General features: G+C 49.0%; 3 protein-coding genes across 5 annotated transcripts; 2 read left to right on the top strand and 1 right to left on the bottom strand.

Moving 5' to 3' along the window:
* Positions 1 to 2: 2 nt before the first annotated feature.
* Positions 3 to 3702, bottom strand: WDR54 (WD repeat domain 54). Its single transcript, XM_082672881.1, has 10 exons — positions 3635 to 3702; positions 3035 to 3323; positions 2805 to 2867; positions 2338 to 2404; positions 2194 to 2247; positions 1739 to 1866; positions 766 to 866; positions 504 to 666; positions 237 to 311; positions 3 to 152 (listed from the first exon to the last, which is right to left on the bottom strand). Exons 2-10 carry the CDS (start codon positions 3254 to 3256, stop codon positions 21 to 23), a joined length of 1005 nt encoding a protein of 334 aa, XP_082529007.1. The 5' UTR covers positions 3257 to 3323; positions 3635 to 3702; the 3' UTR covers positions 3 to 20.
* A 3072-nt stretch (positions 3703 to 6774) lies between these two features.
* LOC309834051 (uncharacterized protein C2orf81) lies at positions 6775 to 8393 on the top strand (the record flags this gene model as incomplete). Its single annotated transcript, XM_082672662.1, has 2 exons — positions 6775 to 6975; positions 7131 to 8393. The coding sequence occupies exons 1-2, from the start codon at positions 6790 to 6792 to the stop codon at positions 8391 to 8393; spliced, it is 1449 nt and encodes a 482-aa protein (XP_082528788.1). The 5' UTR covers positions 6775 to 6789.
* Positions 8394 to 9174: 781 nt separating this feature from the next.
* LOC309834027 (retinol dehydrogenase 12-like) lies at positions 9175 to 17367 on the top strand. Of its 3 annotated transcripts, none has more exons than XM_082672626.1 (6): positions 9175 to 9396; positions 9583 to 9822; positions 10116 to 10205; positions 12694 to 12882; positions 13373 to 13479; positions 17077 to 17367. In XM_082672626.1, the coding sequence occupies exons 1-6, from the start codon at positions 9180 to 9182 to the stop codon at positions 17215 to 17217; spliced, it is 984 nt and encodes a 327-aa protein (XP_082528752.1). In that variant the 5' UTR covers positions 9175 to 9179; the 3' UTR covers positions 17218 to 17367. The 3 variants fall into 3 exon arrangements, with proteins under 3 accessions (XP_082528752.1, XP_082528753.1, XP_082528751.1); XM_082672627.1 differs by having other exon boundaries at positions 17051 to 17214; XM_082672625.1 differs by lacking the exon at positions 17077 to 17367 and adding an exon at positions 13555 to 14774.
* Positions 17368 to 17918: the final 551 nt, after the last annotated feature.

Genomic DNA, 17918 nt, shown 5'->3' with positions numbered 1-17918 from the left:
AACGGAGGGCTGCTTTTCTCTCACATGCTGCTGAATCTCAGGATCTCGGCGAGGTCATAGCCAGTCACAGCAAAGGAGCTGCCTGCAGGATCACAGAATCGGGCACCACACACCTGGGTGTCGGGTACACACTCTCCATGACAGTGCTCCACCTGGGAGAGAGGAGAGCTGCTCAGGGCCTGCTGCCTCATGCTTGGGTCCTCATTCCACTCCCCTTCCCATTCCACAAGACACACCTCAATGTAGCCACCCTCTGGGCTTCTGCTTAGCTTCCAGATGTGTACAAAGGTGTCCTCAGCCGCAGAGAGTAGCTATAAAAAAAAAGGCAGGGAGGACCAGTGGGAGTCAGAACGTGCTGACCAGGGGACTGGTGTAGGCTGTAGAGCCCAGTCCAGGTGCCTGAGGAGGGGCCGACACTGAGTGGCAGAGATAAGCCTGTGGAGTTCCTCTCAACATCCCAGCACCAGGAACAAGGGTATGTAGGGACAGAGGAGGAGACTGACCTTGCCCACCTCAGGAGCCAGATCCAGCGCACAGATGGCCCGGGCGTGGGCGTCGATCTGGACATGTAGAGTTCCTGTACTGGCTTCATACAGACGCACTTGCCCGTTTCCATAGCCTGCTGCTATGGTCCCCTGCCACAGCTGCACAGAAGGGCACGGGACCCTGCAAGAGTGATACCCTACTTTGATTTCCCAGACCCAAGCCTACTCCCCACCCGGAAGCTACCTCAGGAAGGCCTCAGCCCCCTTCCGCCTCACCTACCCGAATCCTGGAATTCGGGTCAATAATTTGAATTCAGGCCCTGACTGCCAGACACACAGCAAGCCTGAGTCATCTGCTGTCACCATGTCAGCCACGCAGTCCTGAGGGGAAAGGCAGGATCAGCCCTTCCCTTTCTCCCCTGCTGGGTCCTGTATACAGGGCAGCAGGGGAAGGGAAGCAGTATTTGCATCTTTGCCTCTCCAGGGAAAGGGCAAGATGTGAAGCCATCACTGGCTGGAGGGGTCCCCTGGAGGCATAAAATGCTTTCCTTGTATTCTTTATAGTCTCACTCCCTACCCTGACCCCAACACACACACCATGTGTTTGGGTATATAATTGTCCTCATTGGATGGATGATGAAACTGAGGCCATAGTGTTAGGACCTTCTGGAGGTCTTGCAGTGAGCCAGCCACAGTCATGACTAGACTCTGGGCCTCTTGACAACCCCTAAACCCAGGCAGCCAACATAGCCCATGGGCCCAGCTCTGTGCCAGGTGCGGTGTAACATAGGAATTAGATGATACATACCCTGTTTTCAAGAGGTTTACAATCCAACTGGGGAGACAAGAGTTGTCTGAGGGCAGTATCAATTCAGGGTTCAGCTAAGGGAGATCAGCGGGAGCTGGAATAGGGGGAAGGCTTCCTGGAGAGGATAGCACTGGAGGTGGGCCTGAACTTACCGAAGTTCAGAGAAGGAAGCCACACATGTCAGAGCTGGAAAGTATCTCAGAAACCATCTGTCCCAACTCTTCCATTCACACCAGTATTGTAAAGTGTGAGTGAACTATTAAATGCCACGTAAATGTAAAGTATCTCAGGCTTCATCACTGGAACTGAGGTTGCTAAAGCCTAGGAAAGTGCGGCAATTTGCCCAAAGTCATCCAGCTGCTTCGTGGCAGAGCCACGGCTGGAATTGCCTCCCAACGTGGGGAGGCCCCCAGATTCACTGGAACAGTAGGGGGAATCCACTCACCTGTCCCTGGGCAGGCTCGGTGGCAATGTCTGTGACTGGTGTCTGGTGCCCAGCCAGCTCTTCACTCAGTACAATGTTGGGACCCTTGGCTGGGATGTCAAAAACCAGTACCCGGCCTGACCACATTCCTGCAGAACCAGTGCTCCACTGATGGCTTCCTGATCCTCCCAGGTCTCCAGCCACCACACTCAGCACTCCCTCCATCCCAGAAACCTTAGTAACAAACCCACCTCTCACTGCTCCAACAGCCCCACCCCTACCTTCACTACCCTTTTCCTATCCCACCCTGCCCCTATGAACCCCACCATGGCTTTTTGGAGTCTCTCAGATCCCCCTTCACTCCCACCCTTCCCTCTAACACTGCACAATTTCCTCAGATCTTTGGCATCCTCCTGGCCAAAGGCTATACCCCTATACCTCAGCACCCCCCAACGCCCTGCCCTTGGCCCCCTCACCCACACAGATGAAGTGGCCACTGGCAGCAATTCCTCGGGCAAACACAGCCTGCACTGAGAGGGGAAAATGATTAGAAATAGCGTCTCCCCTAACCCCAGCAAACCCTCCCTACCCCCACCCAACCCACTCAGTCCTGCAGGTACCTAGAGAGGCATCTCCAGCATCCAGTGCATGCCAATAGACCATGACGGAGCCATCAGACTCATACATCTGGAAGACCAAGGCAAGGATGGGGTCATGACGCAGCTGACCTTTGCTGAGCTCTGTGCTGATTACTCCACATACTCATGTTAGCCTTAGCCCATCTAATCCTCAAAACCACCCTGGGAGGTAGGCACTACTTCTATCTCCATTTAACAGAGGAGGACACTGGGGCTCTGAGAAGTTAACTGAATTGCCCAAGGTCATACAACTTATAAAAGGGCAGATACTGGAGACGGCACTTGAGAACTGGAAAACAAGGAAGGCATGAAGATGAGAAATAAGGAAGAGGGGGCTAAGCATTTGAACAGCTTGGAAATGTTTAGAAATAAATGGGGTAAGGTCTAGGGGCCTTGGAGAGAAGTAGAGAAGACCCTAGTGGGGGAGGGCAGGAAGGTCCTCTTCTTACTTGTATTCCTCGATGTGAGGTGAGTACCAGCAATACTCGGAAAGGGAGGACACACCAGTGGACCTAGAGGGAGATGAATCAGAGTAGGAAGAAGTGGTCAGAGCAGGGGAATGAGGACTCAAAAGTGTGGAAATTCAGATGGTTAGGGAAGGCCTGTTCCTTGAGGTTTGGAGAGGAAGAACTGGTTTAGGGTTGGGTTCAGTAACACCACTCCTAACTCCACGCCTCACCTGGGTGATAAGTGGGGGGCTTACTCCAGCGCCCTCCTTAGCTTGGAGTTGGCGCTGGGCCAAGGGCACACCCTCAGGAGCAGCGCTGAGAAGCTGGGCGCTGGGTCCATGGACTACTCCAAAATGTATGAGGTTGCGGCCGGGCAGCTGCAGCACACTGAGGTTGTTGCACAGGGCGGCGGCTGAGCCTCGAAGGGGGATGGAGCGCTCCCGGCGGAACATCCTTGGGGAGAGACGCCCGAATCACAGGCGCGCGGAAGACAGACGGCAGCGGAGATTCCTGTGGGGGCTGGGAGGTGGGAGTGGGTGCTGTCACGAGGCACTGGGAGAGACCCCTGAGATTGGGTAGTGATGTGAATGAGGGCCTCGAGGATGGTGATGGGGGATCATATGGCGTGGGAAGGGTATTGTGGAGCAGGCAAGGGGAACCCTAGGGCTGAGTCATGAGGCGACAGGGGTTCCCAGAGGAGGAATTGCGGTGGCCCAGGACTCAGTGGCCCCAAGAGCCCGAGCCAAGGCGGGATGAAGCAGGGTAGCCCCCAGGCCCTTCCTCCCTCGCCCTGGCTCCCCGAAGCCCCCGGACCAGGTCAGAGTTCACACCAGCAGCTTGCCGGACACGAGAAGCGTCCCGTCCCTCCGAATCCGCCGCCACCATAGAGACGACGCACGTACGCACGGCCGTTGGGTGGGGCGAGCAACCCAAACGTGCAGCGCGCAGCGCTGCTGCCATGTCAACTGTAGGCGGGGCGAGCCCGCCAGCGGCGTGGTTGCCGAGGCGACCGATAGGCGGCAGCAGCAGCGGCGGCGGGACAGGAAAGCAGCTGGATGCCCGGGGCTGGAGCTACAGCTGCGGCGATGACGCACGAAGGCCCGGTGAGCTTTAGCTCAGCTGAGGGTGCCCCAGAGCGGGGATAGACCGTTAAGATCGGTGTCCTGAACCGTGGGCCAGCTCTGTGCCACCCGGCGCCCGCCCTCCATGCGGGCATTCAAGATGACCAAGGAAGCCATGTCGGTGCACTAGGGCAGAAAATCTACACCTGCACCACGCCCACTCACAAGCATTTTCACACTTGGAACCTGAGGGAAAGGGGTTAAATGGGTGGTGCAGAGCTCAAGAACAAGAAGTGACTTTGGAAACAGTTAATGCATCTATAATGTTTCTTATACTGAGGTGTACCCATTTGAATGGATAAACCAGAATTAGGCATTGGGGAGAGGTGTTGCTAGATATGATACATTTAGAGAATTTCAGGAGGAAGAAATGGATTAAACAACAATTCTGAGGCTGTACTTGAAAGTCAATTGTTTAAAGCCGTTATCACGGGTGTCACATGATACGCTGGGTGGGGAAGTCTAAGGAACCAACTCTCCCTACCTGCTCTGCTCTGGCCAAGCCTGGACTGGGCCATGGGCCATTCCCTGGGCTTGCCAAGTGGACTGTTCTCTCTAGCAGAGAGAGGAAATGAGGCTTAAGGGATTTTGAGTTCAGCGTGAGGTTTAGGAAACACCAGAGTTGGGGGAGAATGAATTTTGGGGAACACCATGTATGAGGCAATAAGGGTGGGGATGGGGAGGCAAAGGTTTGGGAAGATTACGTTGGGAGGTAAATTTTAGAAGGAATCAGGTTCAGGGAGACTGTTGTGGGGAAATGAGAAAGCTCCCAAGAATCTGCTACTAAATTCCTATGTCCTTAATATGGATTTTGGGGGGACTAGATTTTTCTTTTTCAGTGGATTTTTCTTGATTATAAAAGGATACAAAGTCACTGTAGAGAACTTATAAAATGGAGAAGAGTGTAGGAAAGAAACATATCCACTATTACAATTTTTGTGCTTTCCTTTTCTTCAACACATCGGTTTACATATCTGAGATCATACTTGATGTGTAATTTTGTATCCTGCTTCTTTCAGTTAACATTACATCATAAGTATTTACCTATGCTATTGTAAATTCTTCCTAAAGACTGCCTTTAATCATTGCATAATAGTCCATCATATAGGTAGCACACAATTAGCCACCTATTCTCTTTTTGTTAGATGTATGTTTTCAATATTCTGCTATTATAAATGACATCACAGGGACTATTTTAGAGAATATATATTTTCATTTCAGAATATGCCTTTGTGTGTGTTCATAAAACTGGAATTGGTACTTTTGAAGGTTGGACAGCTTTTCAAAAGTTTATTAGTCATCAACAGTTCCACTTTTGTGAAATATTATGTCCTTTGCTTATTATCCTTGGAGGTCTTATGATTTTAAAAAATTTTATGCATTTTTAATGTATTGGGGGATATTTATCCTTTTTTAAAATTTGTTGCTCATATTTTTTGTTTAGGAAGCAGGATAAAGTCAAACTCTGGAGTCAGACAGACTGGCATATGAAATATGACCCCACTACTTCCTTGCTCTGTTGTCCTGGGCAAATTCTGTAAAATGGGGATAAAAATAGTATGTAGTCTAAAAAATGTAGGAATTGAATCCATGTATGTGACTGATATACTTTAAGTGCCAGTAAATGAAAACTACTATTATCACCTTCTAATTAGGAATGTTTTTTTTTAAATAAGCGGAGGAAAATTTGACATATATATATATATATATACTTATCTATCCATTTCTTTATTATTTCTTACATTACTTTTATGCTTAGGCAGCTGTTTCTCACCCAGAGATTATATGACAATTTAAACTATTTTCCCCTACATTTTAAAATAACTTTATTTATTTTTGGCTGTGTTGGGTCTTCACTGCTGCGTGCGGGCTTTTCTCCAGTTGCAGCGAGCAGGGGCTACTCTTCGTTGTGGTGCGTGGGCTTCTCATTGCGGTGGCTTCTCTTGTTGCAGAGCATGGGCTCTAGGCGTATGGGCCTCAGTAGTTGCAGCACATGGGCTCAGTAGTTGCAGCGCGTGGGCTCTAGTTGTGGCTTGTGGGATTAGTTGCTCCTCAGCATGTGGGATATTCCCAGACCAGGGATGGAACCCATGTCCCCTGTATTGGCAGGTGGATTCTTAACCACTGCACCACCAGGGAAGTCCTATTGACTTTTCTTTCTCAAGTTCTTGAACTTGCAAGAGTTTTGAACACTTTGAACTAGTGCAAATAGCAAGGACTGTGCAGTTAGAGCTATATATAGCCTGGGTTCACTGTGTAATCCCAAGCAAGTGGAGGTAAACTGCTGTCAGGTTTCAGTTTCTTTGTCTGTAAAATGGGCTAGTGAGCTGTTATGAAAATTAAATTAGCTAGGTCACACACCTGAAAAGCATCTGTCACATGGTAGTCTCTTAGTAAATTATCCCTCTCTAAAGGCTTTCTTTCCTACTAGACCACTTGAGGAAGCTTCCTCCTAGCCCATAACTGCTTCTCCACTCCTTAGTTTCCCACCCTGATTGCCTTGTTCCTTTCCCACAGAGGCAGGTCCGAGACCGCGGGGTGACCCGATCCAAGGCGGAAAAGGCGCGGCCGCCTACGGCTCCGGTGGTGCCGCAGGTGGACATAGTGCCTGGGCGGCTCACTGAGGCTGAGTGGATGGCGCTCACGGCTCTCGAAGAGGGCGAGGAAGTGGTGGGGGACATCTTGGCTGATCTGCTGGCCCGAGTCATGGACTCTGCCTTTCAAGTCTACCTGACTCAACAGGTGGGCCTGGATCCTTGTTCTCCAGACCCATCTCCCCTCTCCCTGACCCCTCCCTGCTGGGCTGAGACCCTTTCTCGCCTCTGCAGTGCATTCCATTCACCATCAGCCAGGCCCGGGAAGCCATGCTGCAGATCACCGAGTGGCGCTTCCTGGCCAGGGACGAGGGAGAATCTGCAGTGGCAGAGGACCCCACATGGGGCGAGGACGAGGAACCCTTGTCTTGCACGACGGATGCCTGGGCTCAGGGATCCGTACCCGTGCTACACGTGCTGACCTCGGTGGGGCTGGAGGAGACCTTCCAAGGCGAAGTAAGCTCAGCCCCCAGCTACCTCCCAGCTGTCACCGCTGCCCCCGCCGCGTCTTCGATCTCCTCAGGGCCTCACTGGACTGCTCCAACCTCCTCTCTACCCTTTCTGACGTCTCACCACTCACCCCTCACCTCAACCCTGGTGCATTTCCCCAGGACCAAGAGAACGTGGACCAGATCCCTTTAGGAAGATCGTGGATGGATACAGGCTCTCAGGAGCGGATGGAATCTTGGGAGCGTCCTCCTGAACTGAGAGTCACCCCGGGCCCCCTACCCACCCCGGTCCTGTTTCAGGAGACAGGGCCCAGGGGTCCTTTAGAGAAACTGGACGACCAGGCGAGGGGCCACCTGTTTGCAGTCGGATCCTTGAACGCGAGCAGCCAACCGTCGAAAGAGATGGCGCCCGCCGGCAGTCCCCACCGTTCTCTGGAGCTGTCCTTGGTAGCCAGCCCTCAGGCCTCTGTCGAGAGGGCACAGCCCCTCAGCTCTCAGTTCTCGCTCGAGGACCTCTACTATTCCCAGCCGCAGCCGTACGCGGTTGGAGACCGGCCGGAGCTCAAGGAGGAGAAGATGCCCCGCATCCCCTCGGTCGTGTCGGTGTCCGGCCCCTCTGCGGGCGGCCCCACCACGCTCAGCGCCTCCGGGGGGTTCCAGCCGCAGCAGCCCGGGCGCGCCGATGCGCGGCCCAGCGCGCTGCACTACAGAATGGGCCGCAAGGCGGCGATGGCGCGCCTGGACCCAGCGCGGCTGTCGCGCCACTGGGTGCGCCCGCTGGCGGAGGTTCTGGTCCCAGACTCCGAGACGTCCCCCCTGGAAGCCTACCGCGGGCGCCAGCGGGGCGAGAAGATCGAGGCCCCAGCCGGACCGCAAGCCTCCGCCCCCAGCGTCCGCGTCTCCCCGTCAGTGTTCTTCCCTATCGCACCTGGCGTTCCTTTCCGAGCCTTGGGCCCCGGCCCCAGCCTCCAATTCCCTACTTTAAGTTTAGGCCTACCGTCGCCAGGTTTTGGTTCAAAGCTGCCCTTCGCTAGTCCCGGGCTCCGTTTTCTTGCCACACACCCGGCGCGCCCCGACGTGGCCCGCAGCCCCAGCCCCAGACTATGGCCGGGTGCCAAGTGGCCCAGCGGCTGGGAGGGGGAGGGCGAGTTGCTGGGAGAGCTGTGGGCTGGCCGCACCCGCGTAGCTCTGCAGGGCCTGGACCCTGGGGACGGGGAGAGCCAGGATCCTCACAAGTGGCTTCATCCCGTGCCCCGAGTTCTCGAGGCCAAGTGCCAGGTGATGCGGAAGCCCGTGTTGCTGCCGGAAGCACTGGAGCTGGCTCCTGGTGTGAGCATGTGGAACCCAGCCACCCAGGTGCTGCTCAGCTCTGCTGAACCTCAAAAGGAGGACAAAGAAGGTGGCACCTCTCCTCCACCCACATAGGTGCCCCAAAGCCCCAGGTGACCGTGGCACAGTTAATGAAGAGCTCAACCCCCAAAATGTGGTCACTCCCCTCCAAGCGCCTGCCCCATTCTGAGCCCTGAACCTCAGGCAGTGTGAAACCTACCTTCCTTCTGTCTGCTTGCCAGAAATAAACACCTGAGTTGCCTTAAGTATTGGCCTGATGTCTGTCAGTTTCTTCCAAGTGTGTGCTCTCGTGAACTGGAGTGGTCTAGAAGAATATAGAACACTGACTCCAGGGAATAATTCCATTACACCCTTAGGAGACCCTGCTTTAGGGCCAAGGTGGCTCCCCAGCAGAGGCATTCTGGAGAAGCATCCCCATCCCCACAAAGGAGCAGACATAAGGGTTCCAAGTGGGGTCTGCCTCAGTTTGGAGAATTTATAAGAGTCTCCTTCCAGTAGGGGAAGAAGGGGATGACCCCACTTAAGCAGAGTGATTCGAGACATGAGGAAGTTAATTTCCAGTCCCTGGAGCTCTGTCAGTTCATCTTAGAGTGCAAACCCAAGTTTCACTTGGAGAAACATTTGAGCCTATGCAGGGTTTAGGGAAACCTGGACTCTCTTGATCTTTGACTTGGACCAGCAATGGAGTGAAGCAATCAGATAGCTAGGGAAAACAATTTAAGGAGGAATTCACTCTCAGTTTCAAACGGGATGCTCAAGCACACCCACGAGTGAGTGCCTCCTTAAATTTTGTGCCTTATGCTCCACACCAACCTCTTGCCTAGTCCTACTCAGCTTTGACTAGTCCCTCCCCACCCTCCCATGGGCAGCACTTCCAGTGGCAGACCAGACTTCGCTGCTATGTCACTGTGGTCTCTACTCAACACCCCAGTCTGGGGTCCTGGCTCTGTCCTCCTCATTCTGGTCCTCCTGCTTAGACTAAGTGTGCAGGTCTGGCATAAGTTGTATCTTTGGGACCTCCAATGCTGCTCCACGGATTTGACTGGGAAGATAGCAGTGGTGACTGGGGCCAACAGTGGTGAGTGCTCCTCCTGCCCTGTCACTTCACTAAGGGCCTCAGCCTCCAACAGCCCCAACAGGGAGGGCAGGGAGGAGGACCAGCACCCACCGTCAGAACATTTGTCTCCCCCCGCACCCCCCCCCCCACCACGTTGCCCTTTAGTCACTCCCCAGACTAGCATACTCTGAAGCTGCCCTCCCACAGGCATCGGGAAGGCTGTATCCCAGGAGCTGGCCCGCCGCGGGGCACGTGTGATCCTGGCCTGCCGTAGCCGGGTGCGTGGACAGCGAGCCCTGGCCGAGATACAAGCGGCGTCAAAGAGCAACCGTCTCCTGCTTGGTGAGGTGGACCTGAGCTCTATGAACTCCGTCCGAAGCTTCGCTCAGCGGCTTCTGCAGGAGTATCATGAGATACATCTCCTGGTTAACAATGCTGCAGTCTGTGGTATGTGCCTTGACTGCTTCCCCTAAGCACATTTCAGGAACCTCCTTTCTAGCTCAGGGGCCCCAAAACAGGCATCCTCCAAGCCTAACCTGTACAGACCATGGAAACACTGTAATTCAGACACTATCCTAAAAAGCCTACCTTAAGTTATAGCCTCAAACTTCATCGCCCCCATCTCAACACATCCATGCTCCTGTGGCATTTCTACTGAACCCAATATGTCCTCCCCAGACTTTGTCTCCCTCAGGGTCCTCACTCCATCACCCACCACCTATGTTTTCATCTTCTCCCAGGATTCCCCACTACACTTACCCCAGAGGGCCTTGATCTCACCTTTGCCACCAACTACACTGGACCCTTTCTGCTCACAAATCTGCTCCAAGGTAAGGAAGGAGGGGTGCTTACCTTCTGTGCCACCCCCACTTTTCCATTCCCCCGGCATTTTTGTGCTTACTGTCTCCCGTGGTCATCTCCTTTCCCTTGGCACCCAGATGCTTGCTGAGCAATGACCCAGCATATTTTTGCTGTACACAGCAGGGAACCCACCTGGCAACAGTCAGGATTAGGAGGCTGGTAACGGAATCAGTCAGCCCCAGATACAACCAGCAAGAGGATGTAAGATCTACATCCCACCTCTCTTTCCCCCAGCTCTGAGTTCTAGCCAGACTAGTAGAGTCAGTCATCTCAACAAAAGCTTCTTGAGGGTGGTATTAGGCTACTAGAATTAAGGAGGTTTGTATTCTTCCTAGGGAGTGGAGGGATTGGGTGACAGGCACATTCTCCCTAACATTTTCTTTGGCTTGTCTAATAGCCTCTTTAAAAGAAAATTAATTTTTTGGTCAGGTATGACATGTCCAAAGTACAAAAGGGTATGCAGTAGAAAAAAAAAAGACAGAAAGAAAGAAAGAAAAAGTCTCCTCCTCTCTTGGAAAATCAGCTACCCGTTCCCCTCCTGGGAGGCAACTACTATTGCTAGGTCTCATGTACCCTTTAGTGGGTGATTAAATTAGCCCCAACTGGAAAGTGAACAAAGAGCAAGGCCAAACCCTATGCATTTGTAAGTATAAATATTTCCCCCCCCTTTCCAAAAATTATAACATGCTACAATACCCTGTCTGTACCTTGCTTAGTAATAGTTTCTTAAACTGCCTTCTCTCCCATCTTCCCTTCTCTAATCTATTCTCCCTTCTGCCACTTCTAAGAAATCACCTTTCATCATATCACTTTCTTGCTTCAAATCCTTTGAAGGAACTCTGTACTTTATATAATAAACTAAACTGCTTCTCTCTCCTTAAAAGACCCTCTGCAGGCTGAGAGTCTCACCTTTGCCTTTCCCAAACCCACACCCTTGTCTCCAGCCAGACAATCTGTATCTCTTGGGCCACACTCTGTTTTTTAATTCTGGCTGTGCTTTTGCACATGTATTTCCCTCTATCTGGAATACGCTTTCCCATCTCTTTAGCCTGTCTAACTTAATTCAGCTGCCAACACTCAGCACAGATATCACTCGTGCTGTGGATCCTGCCCTGACACCTCTGCCTCCCCCAGCCGTCCCCATTTACAGGACTCCCTTAGTCCCTGTACACATCTCTGTTCCTGCACTGCATGAAGATCAGTCTCCAACTAGGCTGTGAGCCCCTTTGGTCTTCACGTCACTACGTCTGCAAGTTTGGAGTTCACTGTCCTCTTTAAGAATAATCTTGTCTCCAACAAATTTTGGCTAAATACCTCCTGCTCTAGTTTTCATTTGTGATTCTTCATTTAAATGGGGGGCTCAAAATAGTTTTAGCATTTTGAAACAATAAGTAAACTCATATGTGACAACTACAATTTTTTTTTCAATAATTTTATTTATTTATTTATTTTGGCTGCTTTGGGTCTTCGTTGCTATGCACAGGCCTTCTCTAGTTGTGGTGAGAGGGGGCTACTCTTCGTTGCAATGCATGGTCTTCTCAGTGCGGTGGCTTCTCTTTGTTGCGGAGCACTGGCTCTAGGTGCGCGGGCTTCAGTAGTTGTGGCACACAGGCTCAGTAGTTGTGGCTCGCGGGCTCTAGGGCATAGGCTCAGTAGTTGTGGCGCATGGGCTTGTTGCTCTGCAGCATGTGGGCTCTTCCTGGACCAGGGCTCAAACCCATGTCCTCTGCATTGGCAGGTGGATTCTTAACCACTTCACCACCAGGGAAGTCCTACAACTTTTGATACTTTATATAATCCAGACTTTTTTCTGTATAGTTAGGAACTCTTTTTTTTTTTAATTTACTTCTACCTGTTCTATTGATAGTAATTTTACTTTCACTCTTTTGGAAGATAGTTAAAATTTAAAAAAACCCACACCTTCCCAAGTATTTCTGCACACATTTCTTTTCCCCCTAAACCTAGCACCCATATGTCCTTAGCACCTAGCGTGGTGTCTGCCATAATACAGGGTCCTAGTGAATAACTGTGGAATGAATAAGTAAAAGAATGAATGTATGAATGTGTGAAAGACAGTTTTCACAGCATTTCGAGCCTCTCCTTCCCCTTCTTAGCCATCAGCAAGATAAAAATATAAACAAGGATTAATTAAATTAGCTCCAGCTGGCAAGTGAAAGAAAAGGCAAAACTCCACTTTTACTTTAGGCAAAAAAAAAACAACCCACTATAATAAAACAAGAGGAAGAGCATTAGGAAAACAGCTAATAAAAATGAAGTCTCAGTTCACATTATGCTGTGCCTCTCCTGGGCGCCTGCCTGGGGACCCAGTGACTCTCTCCTGAAAGCCTGGGATGGTCCCTGTCCTCCTGGAGTCTCATGGAGAAGCAGGTTGGGGAGTGGGCATGGGAATTTACTCTAGTACTTGGATTGAAGGTGTGTGGTCCTCTCTCTACCCAGGGGCCCTTCAGCGGGCAGGGTCAGCCCGGGTAGTGAATGTGTCTTCCTTCCGGCAAGCACATGGGTACATTGATGAGGAACATCTGATAGGGGCTGGTAGACCTTTGACCTTCAACCAGAACTATGACTGCAGCAAACTTCTTTTGGCCTCATTCACTGGGAAGCTTGCCCAGAGACTGCAAGGGACAGGTAACTGCCTCTGACACCCCCTACTCCTCCACTCCCAACACTACCTCCCAACACTTCCCATCTCATTCCAATATATTCTGGCCATATAATACTCCCAATATCCCCCAAGCCAGCTGTTAATATCCTCCATTTATCATCTGTGCACCCTATGTTTCTCTCAACCCCATCTTCATATCTCCCTTCGTCCTTTTCCAACTCTCTCATCACCTACAACTTCCCTCTCCTCCAACATCATCCATCATGTTCCCCCTCAAGATCACCCAACACTTTCAAATACTTATGTCTCCTTACTGGCTCAGATATCACCGTTCATGTAAGTCACTAAACACTGACTTCCCTGGTACTACCCCCAGGTCTCTTGTCACCTCTACCCGACAGATCTGAAAGGATCCTCCTCCCCTCATTGCACATTGCAGAACGACACTTAACCCTTTCTTCCCAACATCCTCCTCTCACTTCACTTTGTACTGCATGTGTCTCACCCTCTCAGGTGTGACTGTGAACTCTGTGGACCCAGGTGTTGTATACACGAAGATCATGAGGCATTTCTCTTGGCCATATCACTTCCTCTTCTGGCTCCTCAGCTTCTTCTTTAAGGTGGGTAGTGGAGGGTGGGGCAGGGCTCTGCTGCTGAGTGTCCTTTACTCCTCTTCTTCCCCCGTGTCTCTACAGGATAGCAAACAAGGTGCAATCCCAGTCCTCTACCTGTGCTTGGCAAAGGAGCTGGATGGCATTTCTGGAAAACATTTTAACAGTTCCTGTGTGATAACTCTTCCCCCTGAAGCTGCTCGGGATTGTCACGTGGCCCAAAGCCTCTGGAATACCTCAGTCCGACTAACAAACCTAGACAAGGTGGACTGATCTTCTGTGACCCCTGCCCTAACTAGCCACCCTCTCCTTGACTCCCAGCCCTTACTCTGATTATGCCTTCTGTTTGCTGGCTCCAAGGATCAATCTCTTTGTCCAGTATAGTGACCACTTGCTCTTCCTGTTGGTTCAGGGGCGTGAGAGCTCAGATCAGCCAGGGGACAGTTTCAGCTTCTACTTTACTGCTAGTACTTTGATAGAAGTGTTCATGTCTTGGGCACTAGGATCTCCAAACCTACCGAGTCCCATGTTGTGGTAATGGGGAGTAAGACTCCTTTTGGCGGGTATTAGATGTACCAGTAAGAGGGGAAACTTCTACCTGTGCCTCTTGTTTCCTGGCCTTGGGGGAGACGGTACCACATAGTGTCCTCTGGATTAAGGCATATGCCACATCCTGTAGGAGAGCATCCCAACTTCATAGGGTGTTGTCTCCCAGCTGGTACTGTAACTGAGCTGGTAACCATTCCACCTTTCTGTCAACCAGCTGCTCCTGGGTGCTGAGTCATGCAATAAGGTCAGTGAATTCTGAGAGTGAGAGTGCATTGCTTCTTTTAAATCTACATAAAGTTTGGAATCAGCTTTTCAACTTTCACATACACAAACCTTGTTGGGATTGCACTACATCTACTTGGGAGGATTGAAGTCTTCACGATAATGAGTTCTAAACATGAGCAAAGTGTACTTTTGTCTATTTAAATCTTCTTAATATCTTTATAAAATTTTGAATAATTTTACCCATAAAGATCTTGCACAAGTTTTATTATATTTAATTCCAGATACCTTACTTTTTATGCTATTGCAAATGGTATTTTAAAATTTGTATGTTAATCATACATCAAGCAACTTTATTAAGTTATCTAATTCTGACAAGTTATCTGTAGACTTTTGGTTTTTCCACATAGAAAATCACACCATCTGGGAATAATATTTATTTCTTCTCTTTCAACTTTTATAAATTTTATTTCTTTTCTTAGACCTTAATTGATTTTCTAGTATTAAACCAAACTTGCATTTAAACCAACTTTGTCAGAGTGTTAATTTTGTATACGTGGCTAAATTTAGTATACTCATGTTTTTGCTTGGAACTGTTTATTCATAAATGAGATTGGCCTGTACTGTACTTTTCCTTACTTATATTGCTATTGTCTGGTTTTGCTGTCATGGATAGATTCATTTTATAAAACAAATTGGGAATTTGTGTTAGTCTAGGGACATTATACGAGAAACAGATGCCAATTAATTGAGGATTAAAGGTACAAGAAACTTGCTAGGGCAAATGGCTGTGAGAGAAAGTGGGGAAGAGGCAGGGAGATCCACCAGACTGTGATACAAGTCTGACCCTGAATAAAGGAGAGAAGGTTGGTTGGGAGCATCTTAGAGTGCAGTGGGATGATTTTTCCTTTTTTTTGGCTGCGCTGTGCACAGGATCTTACTTCTCCAACCGGGAATCAAACCTGCAGCCCCTACAGTGGAAGCATGGAGTCTTAACCACTGGACACAGGGAAGTCCCGATTTTTCCATTTTTAAACTCCCTCTCTAATATACAATCTACTTCTGTTCTAAAAATTTTAACCTGCATTTTTTTTTTTTTTTTTTTTTTGGCTGTGCGGGGTTTTTGTTGCAGCACATGGGCTTCTCTAGTTGTAGAGCACAGACTCTGTGGTTGCAGCGTGCGGGCTTAGTTGCCCTGTGGCATGCGGGATCTTAGTTCCCCAACCAGGGATCGAACCCGTGTCTCCTGCATTGGAAAGCGGATTCTTAACCACTGGACTACCAGGGAAGTCCCTTAACCTGCATATTTATTTATTTTATTTTATTTTATTGGCCGTGCCACATGTGGGAGCCTGGGGTCTTAACAACTGGACCACCAGGGTAGTCCCTGCATATTTATTTAACAGCTTTAATCAATATCTTTATTCTTCTTTCAAACAATACATAGAGCTTAGAGTTCTTTAACATTAATCATTCTCTTTGAATTCATATGCTTTTGTAACCCAATATTTTAATTATATTGTTATTTCATTAATTTCACAAATCAGATATTTTGTTATTTTAAATAGTTGATATTTGTATGGATTTACCCATACGTTTAGTATTTTCTTTGCTCACTCTTCCTTCTTGTGTCTCAGATCTTCCATCTGGGATTATTTTCCTTCTACCCTGAAGTACATCCTTTAGAAGTTCCTTTCATGAGGATTTGCGGTAGACAGAATTCTAAGATGGCTCCCAAGATCCCTACCCACTTGTGTACACATTCTCTATAATCTCTTCCCCCTGGGTGTGAGCAGATCTCATGAACATGATAGAATTTTACTTCTGTGATTATGTTATATATTGGGTTAATGGGATTTGCTGATGTAATTAAAGTCTATAACCATTTGGCTTTGTGTGCGTGTGACTGAACAATATTTATTCGTCTACCATACTTTTCTTCACATCTTTCTACATTTGAGTTCCTCAAAGCTTTCCATGGTCTGTGTCATTCATTAATTTATTCATTAAATGATCTTAAATTTAATGAACTTAATTTATTAAATGAATAAATTAATGGAGTATCAACTGATCCAGGCATTGTTCTACAGTAATGAGTAGAACAGATAAACATCCATGAATTCAAGAAGTGTATATTCTAGTGGAGTAAGGGAGATAATAAAAATATATGATAAAATTACATAGCACTCATATGATGCTATGGACACAAGTGAAGCAAGAAAGGAAAGGAGTGCCATGATGAGGGGCCCAGTTTGATATTTTAGATAGGTTGGTGAGTTAAAGACTCAAGTAACCAATTGGCTTTGAGATAATCAAAGGGGAGGTTATTTTGGGTGGATCTGGCCTAATCAGGTGAGCCCTTTAAAAGGGTTCAGATAGAAGTCAGAGAGATTCTCCTGTTTATCATGAAGAAGCAAACTGCCACATTGTGGAGAAGGCCACGTGGACTCTAGTAGTTGAGTCTTCGGTTCTACGGTTGCAAGGAGCTGAATTTTGCCAATAACCAGTGAGCTTAGAAGAGGACCTGGAGCTCAGATGAGATTGCAGACCTGGATGACACCTTGATTTCGGCCTGGTGAGATCCTGAGCAGAGGACCAAGCTAACCTGTACCCAGACTCATTAGAAACTGTGAGATAATACATGTTTTCTTTTAAGCCAATGAGTTTGTAATAATTTGTTATGCAGCAGTAGACTACTAATACAGGATTTAGTGATAGCAAACTTCTTCAGTGTTGTTTGAAATGTCTTTATTGTACCTTCATTGTTTTTAAACTTCAATAGAAGTACAGTTGATTTAAAATGTTTCAGGTGTATGGGCTTCCCTGCTGGCGCAGTGGTTAAGAATCCTCCTGCCAATGCAGGGGACAGAGGTTCGAGCCCTGGTCCGGGAGGATCCCACATGCCGCGGAGCAACTAAGCCCGTGTGCCACAACTACTCAGCCTGTGCTCTAGAGCCCGCGAGCCACAACTACTGAGCCCACGCGCTGCAACTACTGAAGCCCACACGCCTAGAGCCTGTGCTCCGCAACAAGAGAAGCCACCGCAATGAGAAGCCCGCGCACCGCAACAAAGTGTAGCCCCCACCCACCACAACTAGAGAAAGCCCGCGCACAGCAACGAAGACTCAACCCAGCCATAAATAAATAAATAAATAAATAAAGTGAGCTGGGACATACCTTCGATTTTGGTACATTTCAAATTCCATTTTCCCCTCACCTTTCCCCAAATAACCAGTTAAGGAATTTAGCGTTTTTCCTATGTATGGGAAGATGCAAGAGTCTGGGCTCACTGAAATCATTTCTTTGATATGCACCACACCTATCTTAGCCTATATCCTGTATTTTCACATCCTGAGTGTCCTCAGGGCTCACCATAGGGAGTGGCTGCAGTCTGATGGCTGCTAGATGGCAGGTATTCTTCTTCCTGAGTTTCCTCAGCGTTCACCAGCTCAAGTTGGAGGGCTGCAATCGCCGATGACTGATCCTCTCCTCTTGGTAGGGAATCTGACCAATATTTGGGAGACATTTCACGATCAAATTTTGTCCCACGGTGCTGGGAGGCTCATCTCAGGTCAGGCAAAGATTCTTGATATGCCACTCCAGGTGCTAATTTTTGGATTAGGCCCTATTGATAATTAAAGATTCTCTGGATCCTCTAATTATGATCCAGGAGACAT

This window comes from Grampus griseus, assembly GCF_964374135.1.
Source record: "Grampus griseus genome assembly, chromosome: 15".
Classification (NCBI taxonomy): domain Eukaryota; kingdom Metazoa; phylum Chordata; class Mammalia; order Artiodactyla; family Delphinidae; genus Grampus; species Grampus griseus.
Note: the sequence above shows the minus strand (reverse complement) of the source record. Positions and strands in the feature narration are given on the sequence as shown.

Coding starts and splice junctions, on each gene's coding strand:
- WDR54 (XM_082672881.1), bottom strand. CDS start 3,256: ATGTTCCGCCGGGAGCGCTCCATCCCCCTTCGAGGCTCAGCCGCCGCC. Junction 1,867..2,193: donor TGGCCACTTCATCTGTGTGG/GTGAGGGGGCCA, acceptor CTGGTTCTGCAG/GAATGTGGTCAGGCCGGGTA. Junction 667..765: donor ACCCGAATTCCAGGATTCGG/GTAGGTGAGGCG, acceptor TCACTCTTGCAG/GGTCCCGTGCCCTTCTGTGC.
- LOC309834027 (XM_082672625.1), top strand. CDS start 9,180: ATGGGCAGCACTTCCAGTGGCAGACCAGACTTCGCTGCTATGTCACTG. Junction 10,206..12,693: donor GCTCACAAATCTGCTCCAAG/GTAAGGAAGGAG, acceptor CTCTCTACCCAG/GGGCCCTTCAGCGGGCAGGG. Junction 13,480..13,554: donor TCCTCAGCTTCTTCTTTAAG/GTGGGTAGTGGA, acceptor GTGTCTCTACAG/GATAGCAAACAAGGTGCAAT.